Below are 16,948 nucleotides of genomic sequence, written 5' to 3'. Positions count from 1 at the left end.
CCAGCGGTGATGCACCTTCTGGCCATGGCTCCTGAGGCCCCGGGGTTAGAGCGCGGCGGTGTCTGTGGGGGCCGCCGCTTGTCCATGGGACCCGAGTCTCAGTCTCCCGGCCGCTCCCTCAGGCCTCTGCGTTTCGGTGGCTGGTGTAGCTGTGCAGCCCGAAGCCAGCCTCACCTCCCTGGGCTCGCTGCTCACAGCCGCGTCTGCGGAGCCCTTGTTCGGATTCCCCTGCCCCGGTCTAGGCGCCCGCAGCTTCCTCTGAGCCCGGGCTGGATCGCGCCCCCTGCTGGCCGCTCGCGGCTCCCTGCACGCGGTCGCTGGGACTCAGGCGTGTGCGGCGCCCGGAGCCTGCTCTGGACCCACGAGCGCAGCAGCGCCCAGCCCAGGAGGAGCACAGCGATGGCGGCCGGGGCTTGGGAAAGGGAGGCCGGGACGGTGCCTCCTCCCTGTCACAGGGGCTGAGCTGGCGGCTCCGCGTGTCCTCGCGTGTGTGGGTGCAGATTGGGTTCCTGCAACGTGACCTTTGCCCTCTGCTTGTGCAGTCTACGAGAATGAAGACCAGCTGCTCTGGGACCCCAGCGTCCTCCCCGAGAGGGAGGTGGAGGAGTTCCTGTACAGGGCGGTGAAGCGGCGTTGGCAGGAGATGGCTGGGCCCCAGCTCCCGGAGGGAGAAGCCGTGAAAGACAGTGAGCAGGTGGGGGCTGCCGTGCCGGGGACGGGGGCTGAGGGCTGCAGCGGCGTGGGCCAGCGCTCACACCCCGGTGCCTCCAGGGGCCAGGCAGGGCAGAAGGGAGGGCAGGGGTCAGGTGTGCGGAGGCCTGGGCACTGGAACAGCTACTCAGGTTGGGAGGGGACCAGTTAAAACCACGTATCGGGGAGGAGGTGTAGACGCCTCCGGGTGTCTCTGCGGGGGGTGTAGACACCCCTGATGTCACTCCCTGCATAGAGGTATCGGTGGCCTTGACAGTGCTCAGGAGGGTGGTGTGGACGGCCCTTGATGCCACTCCCTGAATGGTACAGACAGTTCTTGCTGTCGGCTCCTGGGCTGTGCTCATGGGAGTAACCACCACATCCTCTCCCCAGGCGCTGTACGAGTTGGTGAAATGCAACTTCAACGTGGAGGAGGCCCTGCGAAGGCTGCGGTTCAACGTGAAGGTGATCCGAGGTGAGCAGTGGCCTGGGCCCTTCTTCCGCTGCGGCCCCACCCTGGGCACTGCTGACCCGTCTCCCCGGCCGTTTTTGCAGATGGGCTCTGTGCTTGGAGTGAAGAGGAGTGCAGGAACTTTGAGCATGGCTTCCGCGTGCACGGAAAGAACTTTCACCTGATCCAGGCCAACAAGGTGCGGACTCCGCTGCCCTCCTGCTGCCAGGCTCCACCAGGGGCTTCTTGATCTGGGGAGGGGCTCAGGGTCGGAGGCACACAGCACACGGCCGACTGGAGGCCTCGTGTCCCGTGTCCCGTGTCCGCCTCCTCACCGCACGCCCATTGCTGTCTTCTGTAGTTGACTCTGCTGCCTTCTTGGGGCTCCTTTCCCGTCCCCGCAAGAACAAGGTTCTGGTTTTGGGAAAGAATGTGCCGAAAGCTGAACTCAGTAGTTTCTGCCTCACATTTCATCCCAGGGCCCTGGGCACCTCATCTTCATGTCTGTGTCCTCTGAGCAGAGCCTGCTGTCTCAGTGTCCAGCACTGACCCCACAGCAGAACCCCTGACCCCTGGGGACCAGGGGTCTCCTGTTCCCTCCTCCAGGGACCCAGGTCCTTCTGCCACCCGGGACACACCCTCACGGCAGGCAGGTGCTGCCGAGTGCCGGGGCCTTCTGCCCCCCCTAGACCTTCCCCACATCCTCTGGGTCTCTGCGTGGCTGCAGCAGTGCCCTCTGCCCTGCGGCTTTTTTTTTTTTTTTTTTTTTTTTTTTTTTTTTTTGAGACGGAGTCTCGCTCTGCCGCCCGTGCTGGAGTGCAGTGGCCGGATCTCAGCTCACTGCAAGCTCCGCCTCCCGGGTTCCCGCCATTCTCCTGCCTCAGCCTCCCGAGTAGCTGGGACTACAGGCGCCGCCACCTCGCCCGGCTAGTTTTTTTGTATTTTTTAATAGAGACGGGGTTTCACCGTGTTAGCCAGGATGGTCTCGATCTCCTGACCTCGTGATCCGCCTGTCTCGGCCTCCCAAAGTGCTGGGATTACAGGCTTGAGCCACCGCGCCCGGCCGCCCTGCGGCTTCTTGAGCGATAACTTGCCAGCCAGCCTCTTGGCAGTCAGACATCTGAGGCGGAAAACTTTCCCGTGGTTCTGAGCGGTGGCTTCCCCGCCTCTGTCCACGCCCCGCTTGGGCACTGAGCCCCTTCAGGACCAGTGGGCTGGGCCTGCTCGTTGCTGAGCCTTGCGTCTGCCTTGTGTCCTGGGGCCGTGCTCCATTTGGGGCCCGATGTCTTCCACTGAAGGGCTGGAGTGAGGAGGTGCCTGCCCGGGGCTGATGGCACGGCCCAGGACGTTGCTCGAGTGACTGTGTGGTGCCGTGCACAGGAGCCGTGGACTGTCCTTGTCAGACTGCAGCACCGCGTGGTGTTTTGATTGGAGACGCTAGGGGAGGTGTGGCCGGAGTGTGGTGCTCCCAGGCTACACTCGAGCCCCTGTCAGTTTCTATATCTCCAGGCCGTGTTTCTCTATCTCCAGGCCGTGTTTCTGGAGCTCCGGGCCGTGTTTCTGTGGCTCCGGGCCGTGTTTCTATGTCTCCGGGCCGTGTTTCTATATCGCCGGGCCGTGTTTCTGTATCTCCGGGCCGTGTTTCTCTATCTCCGGGCCGTGTTTCTATATCTCTGGGCCGTGTTTCTGGAGCTCCAGGCCGTGTTTCTGGAGCTCCGGGCCGTGTTTCTGTGGCTCCGGGCCGTGTTTCTATATCTCCGGGCTGTGTTTCTATATCTCCGGGCTGTGTTTCTATGGCTCCGGGCTGTGTTTCTGTATCTCCGGGCTGTGTTTCTATATCTCCGGGCCGTGTTTCTATATCTCCGGGCTGTGTTTCTATATCTCCGGGCCGTGTTTCTATATCTCCGGGCCGTGTTTCTATGGCTCCGGGCCGTGTTTCTATATCTCCGGGCCGTGTTTCTGGAGCTCCGGGCCGTGTTTCTGGAGCTCCGGGCCGTGTTTCTATATCTCCGGGCCGTGTTTCTGTGGCTCCGGGCCGTGTTTCTGTGGCTCCGGGCCATGTTTCTGTGGCTCTGGGCCATGTTTCTATATCTCCGGGCCGTGTTTCTATATCTCCAGCCTGTGTTTCTGGAGCTCCGGGCCGTGTTTCTATGGCTCCGGACCGTGTTTGTGTATCTCCGGGCCGTGTTTCTGGAGCTCCGGGCCGTGTTTCTATATCTCCAGGCCGTGTTTCTGGAGCTCCGGGCCGTGTTTCTCTAGCCCCGGACCGTGTTTCTCTATCTCCGGGCCGTGTTTCTGGAGCTCCGGGCCGAGTTTCTCTATCTCCGGGCCGTGTTTCTATGGCTCCGGGCCGTGTTTCTCTATCTCCGGGCCGTGTTTCTGGAGCTCCGGGCCGTGTTTCTGGAGCTCCGGGCCGTGTTTCTCTATCTCCGGGCTGTGTTTCTATGGCTCCGGACCATGTTTCTATATCTCCGGGCCGTGTTTCTGGAGCTGCGGGCAGGTCCTGGCCCAGCCATGAGGGGCTGTGTGTAGCCAGCACACGTTGGTCAGCCTGTTCTCTGGAACGGGACAGGGAGCCAGTGCGTATTTCAGGCTGGCCCTTCGCAGAACAGCTCCCTCCTGACGTGCATTTGAGGTTTGCCCTCCAGAGAGGTTGTCTCGGTCTCACCCCCAGGCAGGACGCCATGTTGTTCTTGCAGCGGTGAGCACGGGGCACCCTCGTTCTGGGTGGCCGTGGGTTTGTTGGCCCAGAGCATGTCCAGGTGAGGGGGGGCTTTTCCGCCATCACCAGCGGTGGCCACAGCCTCAGGCTCACTGGGGGACGAGCCTCCCGGGTGGAGACGCTGGAGGTGTGGCCAGGTGTGCGCCCAGCTCTGTACCACCTGCCACGCGGAATGCACTCGCTGTGTGCTCCTTCTCGTCTCCCTGAAGCCTTACGTGCGTGTGATTTTGGCCTTTATGTGTTACGTTGTGAATTTTGAGTCTGGGGTTCACAGAACCCGTGTGTCCTTCTGTGGTGTTTTCTGTGCACTTGGGAAGCATCTGCTGGGCCTGGAGGGATGTGTTCAGCGGGAAAGCAGGCGCTGCGGGCTTGTGCCTCTTCCTCCCGGGGCGGGGGCTCTGTCCAGAAGTCTGTGGACCCGGGGCTGTCACTCCCACTCCCACTGCCACCCCGGGCCTGTGAGAAGCAGGTGGATGAGGTGGACGTGACCGGCCTGGGGCTCATGGTCTGGGACAGGGTGGGTGAGCAGTAGACGGCCTGGAGGGTCCGTGTGTGTGGCTGATGCTACAGAAGGGAAAGAGGGGTCTCCGGCCAGGAGCTGGGGGGTTCTGAGGGGGCTTGAAACAGGAGGCAGTGCCACGGTGCTCCAAGCCCCCGTTCCCCGTGGTGGGCGTAGCCTGTGGGCCTGAGTAGGGTCATGGGTCGGGGGGTCTTGCGTTATCTGAGAGTGGTGGGTGCTGTGCCCCTTCTGTGCTGTCCCGGAGTCCCAGGAGTCATCCTGGGATGGTGGGGCAGGGGCAGGGGCTGGGCAGTGGGGGACAGATGGCGCCTGACCCCTCCCCACAGGTGCGCACACGGTCTGTGGGTGAGTGTGTTGAGTACTACTACCTGTGGAAGAAGTCGGAGCGCTATGACTACTTCGCCCAGCAGACACGGCTGGGCCGGAGGAAGTACGTCCCGTCCGGAACCACGTGCGTGCAGCGCTCCCCGGCAGTAATGATGGGCGGCCACCCCGCCGGGGGTGGGCACGCGGGCGCCTGGGCAGCACCTCCTGGGTGGGGGCGTCCATCCTCTCTGCTGCCCCTCATGGTGCCCTCTCCCCACAGGGACGCAGACCAGGACCTGGATGGCAGCGACCCTGATGGCCCTGGCCGTCCGCGCCCGGAGCAGGACGCCCTGACTGGGATGCGTACAGGTGAGGCTGGGGAGTGTCTCCTGCCCTGGGGGCGGCCGTGGGTCTGGGGCCTGTGAGTGAGGCCAGGTGGAGCCTCTCCTCGCTGGTGCCCTGTGCTGGGCCAGCCGTCACCAGGAGTGGGCGTCTGGGTGGTGGAGGGCCAGCCAGGTGATGTGGATGCCACTCTGCACACCTCGCTGGGAGAAGGGAGGGCGGGCAGGGATTGTGCTTACCCTCTGGGCTTGCTGGAGGGGTGCCCCGCATGCTGAGGTTGGGGTACATATCAGGCCTTAGTCTCCTGGGAGGGCCTGCCTGCCCCAGGTTGGGGACTTAGCCCCAGCCATCAGGACACTCAGGAAGGGCAGGGTGTCCGGAGCCGTCGCCAGCGTCTTGCACCTGAGGCCGTGACGGAGCACACGAGGGCCTCGGGTGGGATTTTCCCACTGTGTCTGATGCCATCACGGGAGGGTCCTTTGCTGCTGGCTCTGCGTTTAGATGGTTGAGGCTGGGAGGGTCACCCCGTTTCCAGAATCTGGTTGTCTCCGTGGTTTGTTTGCTCAAGGGCGTCCCCCTCTGCTGCTTCCTGGAACTGTGGTGCGGCTGCGTGTGGGACGGTGCGGCCCCATGTGCTGCGTGTGGGACGGTGCGGCCCCTGTGTGTGGGACGGTGCGGCCCCGTGCGTTGCGTGTGGGACGGTGCGGCTGCGTGTGGGACGGTGCGGCCCTGTGCGTGGGACGGTGCGGCCCTGTGCGTGGGACGGTGCGGCCCTGTGCATGGGACGGTGCGGCCCCGTGCGCTGCGTGTGGGACGGTGCGGCTGCGTGTGGGACGGAACTTCCCCAGACGCTGTGTCGACCCTCGCAGTGCCCCAGGCCTTGCTCACACCCTTGTCTCTTGTAGTCTGCTCTGGTGTTACGGATGTGGGCTGTGACCCACTCGGTTGATTTTATGACCTTCTAAAACTGGGGTCTTTAACCTGGGGGCTCACAGATTTCCGAGTAACTGGTTTCTTCTGTATTTGTACAGAGGCTTTTTTAGGGAGGGATCCACAGGCTTTGCTGGACCCAGCAGGGTTGGCAGGAGCTGGCACAGGAGTGGCATGGCTGCAGCCTGGTGCCTGTGGGCGGCCCCACCCTCTGTTGCATTCTCTTCACAGACCCACTGAGTGTGGATGGCACGGCCGGTGGTCTCGGTGAGCCTGCGGTGGCCTCTGATGGCCTCCCGTCCTCGGAGCCGGGGCCCTGTTCCCTCCAGCAGCCGGACGAGCCCCCCGCCGGACCCCCGTCCCGTCCGCCTCCGGCCCTGGCCGATCCGGCCTCGTACCCGCCGGCTGTCATCGCTCCGGAGGCAGACGCCGGCCCAAGGCTGGCTGTGGACTTCGCCCTGCCCGAGGAGCTGCCTCTCATCTCCAGCCGTGTGGACCTGAGCGGGGACCCGGAGGGGACTGTGGCCCCTGCGCAGGTGGCTTTGTCGGTCACCGAGTTTGGACTCATTGGCATTGGGGACGTGAACCCCTTCCTGGCCGCCCACCCCACGTGCCCGGCCCCCGGGCTACACTCGGAGCCCCTGTCACAGTGAGTGCCACCCCATGCCCGGAGCTTCCCCGACAGTCCAGTGAGGTCCCCCCAGCCCTCAGGCTGCGCTGAGGGTTTGCCCCAAGGACAGTGCGGCTCCACGAGCGGCTCTCGGGGCTGCTTTAGGGTTATTCTTGACTTGCATGTATTTTCTGACTGGAGAATACATTCGTGTGGTCCACATGCTCCACAAATAGGGGCAGGTGCCAGGCTCTCCCACCCCTGCTCCAGCCACAAGCTCCCCCCAGAGCACCCGGGCCCTGCTGCCGTAGGTTGTCGGGGAGGCAAGGCTGGGAGTCTCGAGTCCAGCGCTCAGCACTGGGCTGTGCAGGCATGTGGGGCCACCCTGACGCCCCGCGTCTCTCTCCGTGTCTTCCCTGCAGCTGTAATGTGATGACCTGCTGACTCCTGGCCGCGGGCGGCGTATGCGGCCCAGACTGGACTTGGCACTGCCGCTGGGCCCGCCTCTGTCAGTCTTCCTGACCCCTTCCCCCGCCCCGGGCCTCGGGGTGGCACCTCCTCTGCTTCTGAACACGTCAGGACTGGTGTGAGGTGGCTGGGCCGTGCGCCGTTGCCCCGGCCATGCAGACTGGACCCAGAGCCACACACAACGCCGTCAGCGCCCGGCACTGCCACCCGGGTCCAGGCTGCTGCTTGCACATGGGATCCGTCAGGCAGCCGTGGACAGAAAAGACCCGGCCTTTGGGACGCGGGGCAGAGCCGGCCGCCTCGTCCCTTCCAGCCCGCAGAGGCGAGGGAAGGTGTCACTGCCCCGGCGGGGAGACGGGCAGGACGCCCCGCCCCGCACCAGCAGCCTCCGCCGGGGCACCCTCCGCTCCCTGCTTGGCTCTGTCTCTCCACACCTGGCAGGGCCGCGGGCTGCCCCAGCCCTGGGGGTCGTGGGCAGCTGCTACTCAGTGCCAACCCCGTGGGGCACAGAGCCATATACCTCGCTGTCCGGCCCCCAGCCCGGCCTCCCCTCCCACCCCATCGTCTCCACTTCAGGAAAAGCCGCACTTTACACCCCCACCTGCCTCTTCCCCTCCATCCCTGTTCCCGATCCTGAGCGGTTGGGGTGGGGGCCCCTCAGCAACCCCAGGCGTGGGTTTGAGGAGACAGGTGACTTACACCCCCTTTGCTGTCCTCCCCTGGTACCAAGGCAGGGAGCCTCCAGAGGAGCTGGCCCTGCCGGCCGTGCAGGGGCCGGACTCCAGCCTGTTTCCCCAGCCCTGCAGGTCTTCCTTCTGTGGGAAGCTTCCCAGCAAGATGGCTTGGAGTCCTGGTCCCTCTTCCCCGACCCCTTGTCCGTTTCTGTTTCTGTTTACACGTTGGCGTGGGGTCCTCCGTGGGCCGCGGCGTGCCCTGCCCCGGGCGTCGTCCAGCCTCCTGTGCTCGAGCCCCTTTCTGAGTTGGACTCGACCATCCCTCACCCCACCAAGGACCACACTGTGAAGTGATAACTGCCTTGAACCCCCCCTTGCTGTTTTATTTATTAAACTTGATTTGAAGCCCGGGGTGCCTGGTGGTGGGTTGGGTGGGGGCTGGGGGCGCCCGGGGTGCCTGGTGGTGGGTTGGGTGGGGGCTGGGGGCGGCAGGTGTCCCTGTCATCTCACTTGGGGGCCTGCATGTCTGTTGGAGGATCCGGGATAAGTTGTGAGCCACAGAGGCGAGGGGGTGCAGTGGGGGCATGACGTGGTGGGCTCCATGTCCACGTCAGTGAGGGAACTGTGGCCATGAGGACGGGATGTGAGGAGGGCCCACGTCTGGGTAGAGGTGGTCGGCGCTGCCTCCTGGAAGTGACAGTTAAGCTGGAACCTGAAGGGGAATGGCCCTGCTTTGCTGGAAGTTTGCAGGGTCCTGGCAGGCGTGACAGCCGATGCAGAGGACAGAGGCCTGGGTCTACAGGAGAAGCTGAGGGCACAGAGGGCAGCGGCTGGGCGGGGTGGGGACAGTAGGGCATGGGGCTGAGATTTGTTCTTGGTGTGGAAGCCGCTTGAGGTCTGCATTGTGTTTTTTCTTTTTTTCTTTTTTTTCCAGACGGAGTCTCACACTCGCCAGGCTGGAGTGCAGCGGTGCCATCTTGGTTCACTGCAGCCTCCGCCTCCCGAGTTCAAACGATGCTCCTGCCGCAGCCGCCCGAGTGGCTGGGACCACAGGAACCCGCCACCACGCCCGGCTAATTTTTGTATTTTTCTGTGGAGACAAGGTTTCCCCATGTTGGCCAGGATGGTCTCAATCTCTCGACCTCGTGATCCGCCCGCCTCGGCCTCCCAAAGTGCTGGGATTACAGGCGTGAGCCGCCGCGCTTGGCCCCTCCTCCTTTTCTGAAGCGCATTTTTACAGGATAGAGAATTCTGAGTGCACTGTGTTTTTCTTTGGGCACGTTAAAGTTGTCCTCTTCACGCCTGCTTTCTATTGTTTCTGATGAGGAATTTTCTCATTCTTCTGTTTTCCTTAATATGAAATCTCTTGACTCTGACTATATAAATGGTTTTCTTTTGTTTTTGGACTTTGGCCGTTTGTGATGTACCTGGGTCTGGTTCTCTAAACTGAGCTACTTCGACCTGAGGGTGGGTGCATTGTAACAGATTTTGAAGTCTTGATTGTTATTTCTGCAAATATTGTTTTCTTTTTCTTTCTTAGAGTTCCATTTCTGGAAGAGTATTTCTCAATTTTTTCTGATGTCCCACTCTGTCTTTTGGGTCTCTGGTACACGTGCCACGTCCTGGGTGTTGTCCCACAGGTCCCTCCAGTCGTGTGTCACGGCCGTGGGTGTCCCACAGGTCCCTCCAGTCATGTGTCACGGCCGTGGGTGTTGTCCCACAGGTCTCTCCGGTTGTGTGTCACGGCCGTGGGTGTTGTCCCACAGGTCCCTCCAGTCATGTGTCACGGCCGTGGGTGTCCCACAGGTCTCTCCGGTCGTGTGTCACGGCCGTGGGTGTTGTTCCACAGGTCCCTCCGGTCATGTGTCACGGCCGTGGGTGTTGTCCCACAGGTCCCTCCGGTCATGTGTCACGGTCGTGGGTGTTGTCCCACAGGTCTCTCCGGTCGTGTGTCACGGCCGTGGGTGTTGTCCCACAGGTCTCTCCGGTCGTGTGTCACGGCCGTGGGTGTTGTTCCACAGGTCTCTCTAGTCATGTGTCACGGCCGTGGGTGTTGTTCCACAGGTCCCTCCGGTCATGTGTCACGGCCGTGGGTGTTGTCCCACAGGTCCCTCCGGTCATGTGTCACGGTCGTGGGTGTTGTCCCACAGGTCTCTCCGGTCGTGTGTCACGGCCGTGGGTGTTGTCCCACAGGTCTCTCCGGTCGTGTGTCACGGCCGTGGGTGTTGTCTCACAGGTCTCTCCGGTCGTGTGTCACGGCCGTGGGTGTTGTTCCACAGGTCTCTCTAGTCATGTGGCCACAAATGTTGTCTAGCAGGTCTCTCCAGTCGTGTGTTACTGCCCTGGGTTTTGTCCCACAGGCCTCTCCAGTCACTCGTGTTACAACCCTGGGTGTTGCCGCACAGCAATCTCTTTGTTCTATTTTTTTCTTTCTCTGTGCTTGTGTTTGAATAATTTTTTTTTTTTTAATTTTTTGGAGACGGAGTCTTTGTTGCCCAGGCTGGAGTGCAGTGGTGCGATGTCGGCTCACTGCAACCTCCACCTCCTGGGTTCAAGTGATTCTCCTGCCTCAGCCTCCCGAGTAGCTGGGACTACAGGCGCCCGCCACCAATTTTTATATTTTTAGTAGAGACGGGGTTTCACCATGTTGGCCAGGCTGATCTCGAACTCTTGACCTCAGGTGATCCACCTGCCTCAACCCCCCCAAAGTGCTGGGATTACAGGCGTGAGCCACTGAACCCAGCCCTTTTTTTTCCGAGATGGAGTCTTGCTCTGTTGCTCAGGTTGGAATGCAGTGGCGTGATCTCGGTTCACTGCAACCCCTGTCTCCCGGGTTTACGCCATTCTCCTGCCTCAGCCTCTGGAGTGGCTGGGACTACAGGTGCCCGCCACCACGCCCGGCTAATTTTTGTATTCTTAGTAGAGATGGGCTTTCACCATGTTGGCCAGGCTGGTCTCAAACTCTTTTTTTTTTTTTTTTTTTTTTTGAGACGGAGTCTGGCTCTGTCACCCGGGCTGGAGTGCAGTGGCCGGATCTCAGCTCACTACAAGCTCCGCCTCCCGGGTTCACGCCATTCTCCTGCCTCAGCCTCCCGAGTAGCTGGGACTACAGGCGCCCGCCACCTCTCCCGGCTAGCTTTTTTTTTTTTGTATTTTTTAGTAGAGACGGGGTTTCACCGTGTTAGCCAGGATGGTCTCGATCTCCTGACCTTGTGATCCGCCCGTCTCAGCCTCCCAAAGTGCTGGGTTTACAGGCTTGAGCCACCGCGCCCGGCTGGTCTCAAACTCTTGACCTCGTGATCCCCCCGCCTTGGCCTCCCAAAGCGCTGGGATTATAGGCCTGACCCACTGCGCCTGACCCAGAAGTTATACCCTTAAGACCCAGTCCAGGGATGCCAGGGCCTTCGGCAGCAGGAACCAGGAGTCGTCATCCACATTATGAGATTTCGGTGCTTCGATTTCTCTGCTGCCCACACTGACCTTATTCTCAGGGGCAGTACCCTTTGTGGTGACTGAGATGGCACTAGAAGCTGCAGGCCCACAACCTTGCATCTGTGATTCCTGTGGGAAGCCTGTGTCTTGCCCAACAGTTCCAGTAAAACTGGTAAAATTTGTTCCTGGGTGTCACGCCCATAACTGAATCAGGAACTGCCGAGCAGAAAGGGTGTCCTGGGCCGGGCGCGGTGGCTCAGGCCTGTAATCCCAGCACTTTGGGAGGCCGAGACGGGCGGATCACGAGGTCAGGAGATCGAGACCATCCTGGCTAACACGGTGAAACCCCGTCTCTACTAAAAAATACAAAAAACTAGCCGGGCGAGGTGGCGGCGCCTGTAGTCCCAGCTACTGGGGAGGCTGAGGCAGGAGAATGGCGGGAACCCGGGAGGCGGAGCTTGCAGTGAGCTGAGATCCGGCCACTTCACTCCAGCCTGGGCAACAGAGCGAGACTCCCTCTCAAAAAAAAAAAAAAAAAAAAAAGAAGAGGTGTCCTGGTTGGCCAGGCCTGGGTCCCTTGTTCCCCTTTGGTAGCAGGACAGTCCCTATGGAGGAACAGTAAGAGGGAGGAGGACGTGGGCAGGCCGGGCGCCGACACCCAGAGGCACGAGCCTCCCATTTGTGTGGGGTGAGCACAAAGGTCAGGAGGGCAGTGCAGGCACAACTTCCCTCTTAGGCCACGGAATCTGAAACTGTGAGGAGGCAGTGGGGAGCCGCAGTGGTGGTTTTTAGCTGAAGTAGAGTCGGGAGTCATGTGCCACGGCCATGGCTGTTGTCCCACAGGTCTCTCCAGTCACGTGTCACGGCCGTGGGTGTCCCACAGGTCTCTCCAGTCACGTGTCACGGCCGTGGGTGTCCCACAGGTCTCTCCAGTCACTGGTGTCACGGCCGTGGGTGTCCCACAGGTCCCTCCGGTCACATGTCACGGCCGTGGGTGTCCCACAGGTCCCTCCGGTCACGTGTCACGGCCGTGGGTGTCCCACAGGTCTCTCAAGTCACATGTCACAGCCGTGGGTGTCCCACAGGTCTCTCCGGTCACGTGTCACGGCCGTGGGTGTCCCACAGGTCCCTCCGGTCACGTGTCACGGCCGTGGGTGTCCCACAGGTCCCTCCGGTCACTGGTGTCACGGCCGTGGGTGTCCCACAGGTCTCTCCGGTCACTGGTGTCACGGCCGTGGGTGTCCCACAGGTCCCTCCGGTCACGTGTCACGGCCGTGGGTGTCCCACAGGTCTCTCCGGTCACTGGTGTCACGGCCGTGGGTGTCCCACAGGTCTCTCCGGTCACTTGTGTCACGGCCGTGGGTGTCCCACAGGTCTCTCCAGTCACGTGTCACGGCCGTGGGTGTCCCACAGGTCCCTCCGGTCACGTGTCACGGCCGTGGGTGTCCCACAGGTCCCTCCGGTCACGTGTCACGGCCGTGGGTGTCCCACAGGTCTCTCCGGTCACGTGTCACGGCCGTGGGTGTCCCACAGGTCCCTCCGGTCACGTGTCACGGCCGTGGGTGTCCCACAGGTCCCTCCGGTCACGTGTCACGGCCGTGGGTGTCCCACAGGTCTCTCCGGTCACGTGTCACGGCCGTGGGTGTCCCACAGGTCCCTCCGGTCACGTGTCACGGCCGTGGGTGTCCCACAGGTCCCTCCGGTCACGTGTCACGGCCGTGGGTGTCCCACAGGTCCCTCCGGTCACGTGTCACGGCCGTGGGTGTCCCACAGGTCTCTCCGGTCACGTGTCACGGCCGTGGGTGTCCCACAGGGCCCTCCGGTCACGTGCGATTTGATTGGAATAGCTAAGATAGGTTGGAGCTGGGAGAGACCACGGGATGCCGTGTGTTGACTAACAGTGTTCTTCCTTGTCCGTGGGGTCTTGCGTTTCTGAGGGTGCACTAGATGTGGGTACGGCAGTAAGAGGCAGAGGGGATAGTTTTGCCCCAGGAAGGCCTTGCCCCCGCCCCGTCAGCAGCTGGGTTGATGTGCCGTCTCGAGGAGCTGGGCTGGCCTGGTCACCGCTGTGTAGCGTAGCTTCGCCTCTGGGTTAGCTGTGGGGTGGTGGAATCGTGGCCCTTCCTGCAGCCCAGACCCAGGCAGGAGGACCTGGAGGGCCCGCTCTGCCTTGGGGCTCTTCCGGATTCGTCCCACACCAGGCTCCTGGGACTAATGAGGCCTCCACCGGGCTTGGTCTTGTCTAACCTCTGGAGGGCTCGTACCTGTCTAGAACAAACGTGTTGTCCTCAGCTTTTCGGCGGCCATCAATAAGTTATTTGTGTTAGTTTGTTTAATGCTTTCCTTTTACAGTGAAGCGAAGGTCTTTGGTGACCTCCTGCCTGCTAACCAAGCATGGAAATCTGTTCTGCACAGAGTCCATGGCCATGCCAGGAGGCCTTAGCCAGGGGCCTGCCTGGAGATCGGCGCTCCTGAGACAATTGCTGTGGGGTGGAGGTTGCTCAGAGCTGATGGTCCCAGAGTGGCACTGTCTGGGCCCCTACGGACCTGGCCCAGCTGCTGCTCTCTCCACGGTGGTCCTTGTTTCCTCGGTTTGTAGCTGCCGAGTAGGACGGCCAAATAAAACGCAGGCTGCCCAGTGAGCGTCGAATTACAGATAAACGAGTGTGTGAGCATGTCCCATGCGGTATTTGGGGCACACGCTGAAAACCGGTATGTCGCTCCTCTGGGATTCAGATGTAACTGGGTGTTCTGTTTGTTTCTCGGATACCAGGACTCAGCTGGGGGTCCCTGGCGTTTGTTTGCTCCGTTCCTGGGCCGTTCCCGGGGATGCGGAGACCCTGGCGTGGAGCGCCGCCTCCGTGTGTCCGGCAGAGGGCGCCCGTGCCCCCCGAAGGCGGCGCGGAGCCCAGAGCGCAGCCCAGCCCCGTCCCCTGGTCCTGTGGCTTGCGGGCGGGGAGGGAGGGGTGGTGGTCGCTGCAGGGCAAATGTTCCTCGTTCTTCCTTGAGTCGGAACCAGGTCCTTGGGGTCTGGGGGTGCTCAGCAGCTTTGCAGACTAGTTGAGGTCTTCCAGGTGACTCTCCTCGCCTTCACCGGCTCCTGGTTTGGGGGGCAAGGATAGAAGCTACTATGCACCACAAGGTTTGTGAATGGGGATTTAATCGAGTGTTTCACAGGGTGGCCCCTGCCACCTCCGCCCCCGTTTTGTACGAGAAGCAGGCGGAATCCAACTCTCCCCTCGAGAACACGCCGTTGCCCTCCACTGTTGCTTGTGTGTCTCGCCTTGCTGCGACCCAGTCAGAGCTCCCTGCAGTTGTCATGTCCCTGGTTGACCTCAGGCTCCGGGCACTGATTCAGCATCCCAGTAAGCACAGCCTGCGCACCCACTGTGTGCCAGCTCCCACTTTCCTGGAGCTTGGGGGAGGATACAAGGACAGTGAGCAAACGTACAGACTGAGATGGTGGGAGGGGCTGTGCGGTCCGGGTTCTCTGCACGAGAGGCTCTGGCAGGGCGGCTGCTCCCCGGGTTGTCTGCGCGAGGGGCTCTGGTGGCTACGTCCCGGGTTCTCTGCACGAGGGGCTCTGGCAGGGCGGCTGCTCCCTGGGTTGTCTTCGCGAGAGGCTCTGGTGGCTACGTCCCGGGTTGTCTGTACGAGGGGCTCTGGTGGCTAAGTCCCGGGTTGTCTGCACGAGGGGCTCTGGCATCTGGGCTCTGGCAGGGCGGCTGCACCCCGGGTTGTCTGCATGAGGGGCTCTGGAGGCTGCACCCCGGGTTGTCTGCACGAGGGGCTCTGGAGGCTGCACCCCGGGTTGTCTGCACGAGGGGCTCTGGCAGGGCGGCTGCTCCCCGGGTTGTCTGCGCGAGAGGCTCTGGTGGCTACGTCCCGGGTTGTCTGCACGAGGGGCTCTGGCATCTGGGCTCTGGCAGGGCGGCTGCACCCCGGGTTGTCTGCATGAGGGGCTCTGGAGGCTGCACCCTGGGTTGTCTGCACGAGGGGCTCTGGAGGCTGCACCCCGGGTTGTCTGCACGAGGGGCTCTGGTGGCTAAGTCCCGGGTTGTCTGCACGAGGGTCTCTGGCATCTGGGCTCTGGCAGGGCGGCTGCACCCCGGGTTGTCTGCACGAGGGGCTCTGGAGGCTGCACCCCGGGTTGTCTGCACGAGGGGCTCTGGAGGCTGCACCCCGGACTACTGCTGTGCGGTTTTCTTTGCTGTGACCCGGTGAAGACCTTCCTCACGGAGCTCACCGGACTCGCAGTGCTGACACTCGGAGGGTTACCCTGTCCCTGACTGTGAGGTGACACTAAATTAAGAGGCACTGAGGGATTGCAAAGTCTGAGTGGGATTCTGAATTCATGGGTTCTGGATTCTGAATTCGAAGGCAGCAGTTTCCAACCCTGTTAAATCTTGACCCCAGGAAGAAGGACTTCTACATCTTAACCCGGCAGACACATGATACTTACTGGCACTGTATTTTGTTTAATTAACCCTCAAATGATGTCTCCTAATGTTTGGCCCCGGGTCAAGCATTTCACAAACTGTTTAATCTTCTCTACAATCCCAGGTGATAGCTAGTGTCTTGCCCCTTTATGCAGACAGACACTGAGGGATACCTTAGATGTCTTTCCACACCATCCACCCCCTCAGCCTTTGCTGCCCACTGCCTGCACGTCAAACCCACTGACGGGCACCTGTTTGACTCCAAGAGCCCTGGGCCGGAAACGTGGGAGACAACTGCTGTTCTGACCTTGAGCAAGTAATTCACCTCTCAAGTCCCAGAGAAGCACAGAAAGCAACGGCAGGTGTAGTGGCTGGCTGCACTCAGGTGGTACCTACTGTGTGCCAGGCCCCCTTCTGCCCACTTCACAGGTGTCTCAGTCTCCACAGAGTCCGTTTGGAAACGGCCTGGAGCTATCCAGGTTGCAGTGAGGCACCAAGGTGGCAGAGCCAGTGCTGGGCAAGAGGTGGGAGCTGCAGCTGCCGAACCCGTGAGGTTGCTTGCCTGGGGGTGGCGGCCTGGCCCCCTGGGGTGGTCTTGTCTCTAGGGGACCCAGCGTGGGGCCTTGTACCACCACCCGCTTCCAGCTCTGCCATCTGCAGGTGAAGGAGAAAGCCACTGAGGCCTGGCCTCCAGGTCAGGCTGTGTCCCTGCTGAGAGCTGCACCGGCCTCAGGTTCTTCCTGTAAGGGAAGACCAGGCAGCTGGGGGCAGCAGCAGATCCAGCTCTGAAAGCTCTGACAAGAAGTTCCTTGAAGTGTGGTGGACCGCAGTCAGCATATGCAGGAGATGACCCCAATGCTGACCCTAATGCTAATTCTTGCTTCCCCCACCAGATTTTAATCCTTATCCTGCCCAGGGATTTTAAGGGCTGACCCAAATCCCGACCTAAGGGGAAGGATGGAAGGGGGAACAGCCTCCAGCCTCACCTCCGCTCTCTGTCCTCCCAGGTCGACCCCACCCCTCTCCCGGATCTCTTCCTCCTGGCTTGGCCCAATCCCACAGCCCCCACTGTCTTTCCCCCTCCCACTTCGGCAAGCCCCTCCACATGACCTCTCCCTGCTCCCCAGCACACAGTAGGTGCTCGATAAAGAACCCTGCCTTTCCTTGACTCCAGTAGACGTTGCACCCTCTCCATGGTAGCAGAAAAGGTGGGTGGGCTGTCAGGACTACACTGACAGCAGCGGTCATTTGCAGACAGGTTGAAGTGTGGGGGGAAGCGCGGTGGTGATGCTGAAGCCTACGTTTATGTAGCGTTTATGCGAGCCACGGTAACCCTCACGACCCTCATTCCGGCAGGAGCTACA

General features: G+C 61.5%; 2 protein-coding genes across 12 annotated transcripts in view; both read left to right on the top strand.

Annotated features, from left to right (window-relative positions):
* Nucleotides 1–8,122, top strand: part of MIER2 (MIER family member 2) — a 37,968-nt gene extending 29,846 nt beyond the window's left edge. For 7 of the 11 annotated variants that reach the window (XM_028840069.2, XM_028840071.2, XM_077978805.1 and 4 more), the window contains 7 exons: nucleotides 543–694; nucleotides 1,084–1,165; nucleotides 1,246–1,340; nucleotides 4,710–4,834; nucleotides 4,970–5,058; nucleotides 6,193–6,610; nucleotides 6,994–8,122. In XM_028840069.2, coding sequence (XP_028695902.1) covers nucleotides 543–694; nucleotides 1,084–1,165; nucleotides 1,246–1,340; nucleotides 4,710–4,834; nucleotides 4,970–5,058; nucleotides 6,193–6,610; nucleotides 6,994–7,015 — 983 coding nt within the window. In that variant the 3' untranslated portion in view covers nucleotides 7,016–8,122. Of the gene's footprint in view, nucleotides 1–542; nucleotides 695–1,083; nucleotides 1,166–1,245; nucleotides 1,371–4,685; nucleotides 4,835–4,969; nucleotides 5,059–6,192; nucleotides 6,651–6,941 lie in introns of all 11 variants that reach the window. The other 4 variants (XM_028840070.2, XM_077978802.1, XM_077978798.1 and 1 more) reach the window with 3 other exon arrangements.
* Nucleotides 8,123–11,832: 3,710 nt separating this feature from the next.
* On the top strand, nucleotides 11,833–13,124 carry LOC144336945 (uncharacterized). The gene is made up of 2 exons (XM_077978876.1): nucleotides 11,833–11,988; nucleotides 12,069–13,124. The coding sequence occupies exons 1-2, from the start codon at nucleotides 11,971–11,973 to the stop codon at nucleotides 12,981–12,983; spliced, it is 933 nt and encodes a 310-aa protein (XP_077835002.1). The 5' UTR covers nucleotides 11,833–11,970; the 3' UTR covers nucleotides 12,984–13,124.
* The last annotated feature ends 3,824 nt before the right edge of the window (nucleotides 13,125–16,948 follow it).

The sequence above is a fragment of the Macaca mulatta genome, chromosome 19, assembly GCF_049350105.2.
Source record: "Macaca mulatta isolate MMU2019108-1 chromosome 19, T2T-MMU8v2.0, whole genome shotgun sequence".
Lineage (NCBI taxonomy): Eukaryota > Metazoa > Chordata > Mammalia > Primates > Cercopithecidae > Macaca > Macaca mulatta.
Note: the sequence above shows the minus strand (reverse complement) of the source record. Positions and strands in the feature narration are given on the sequence as shown.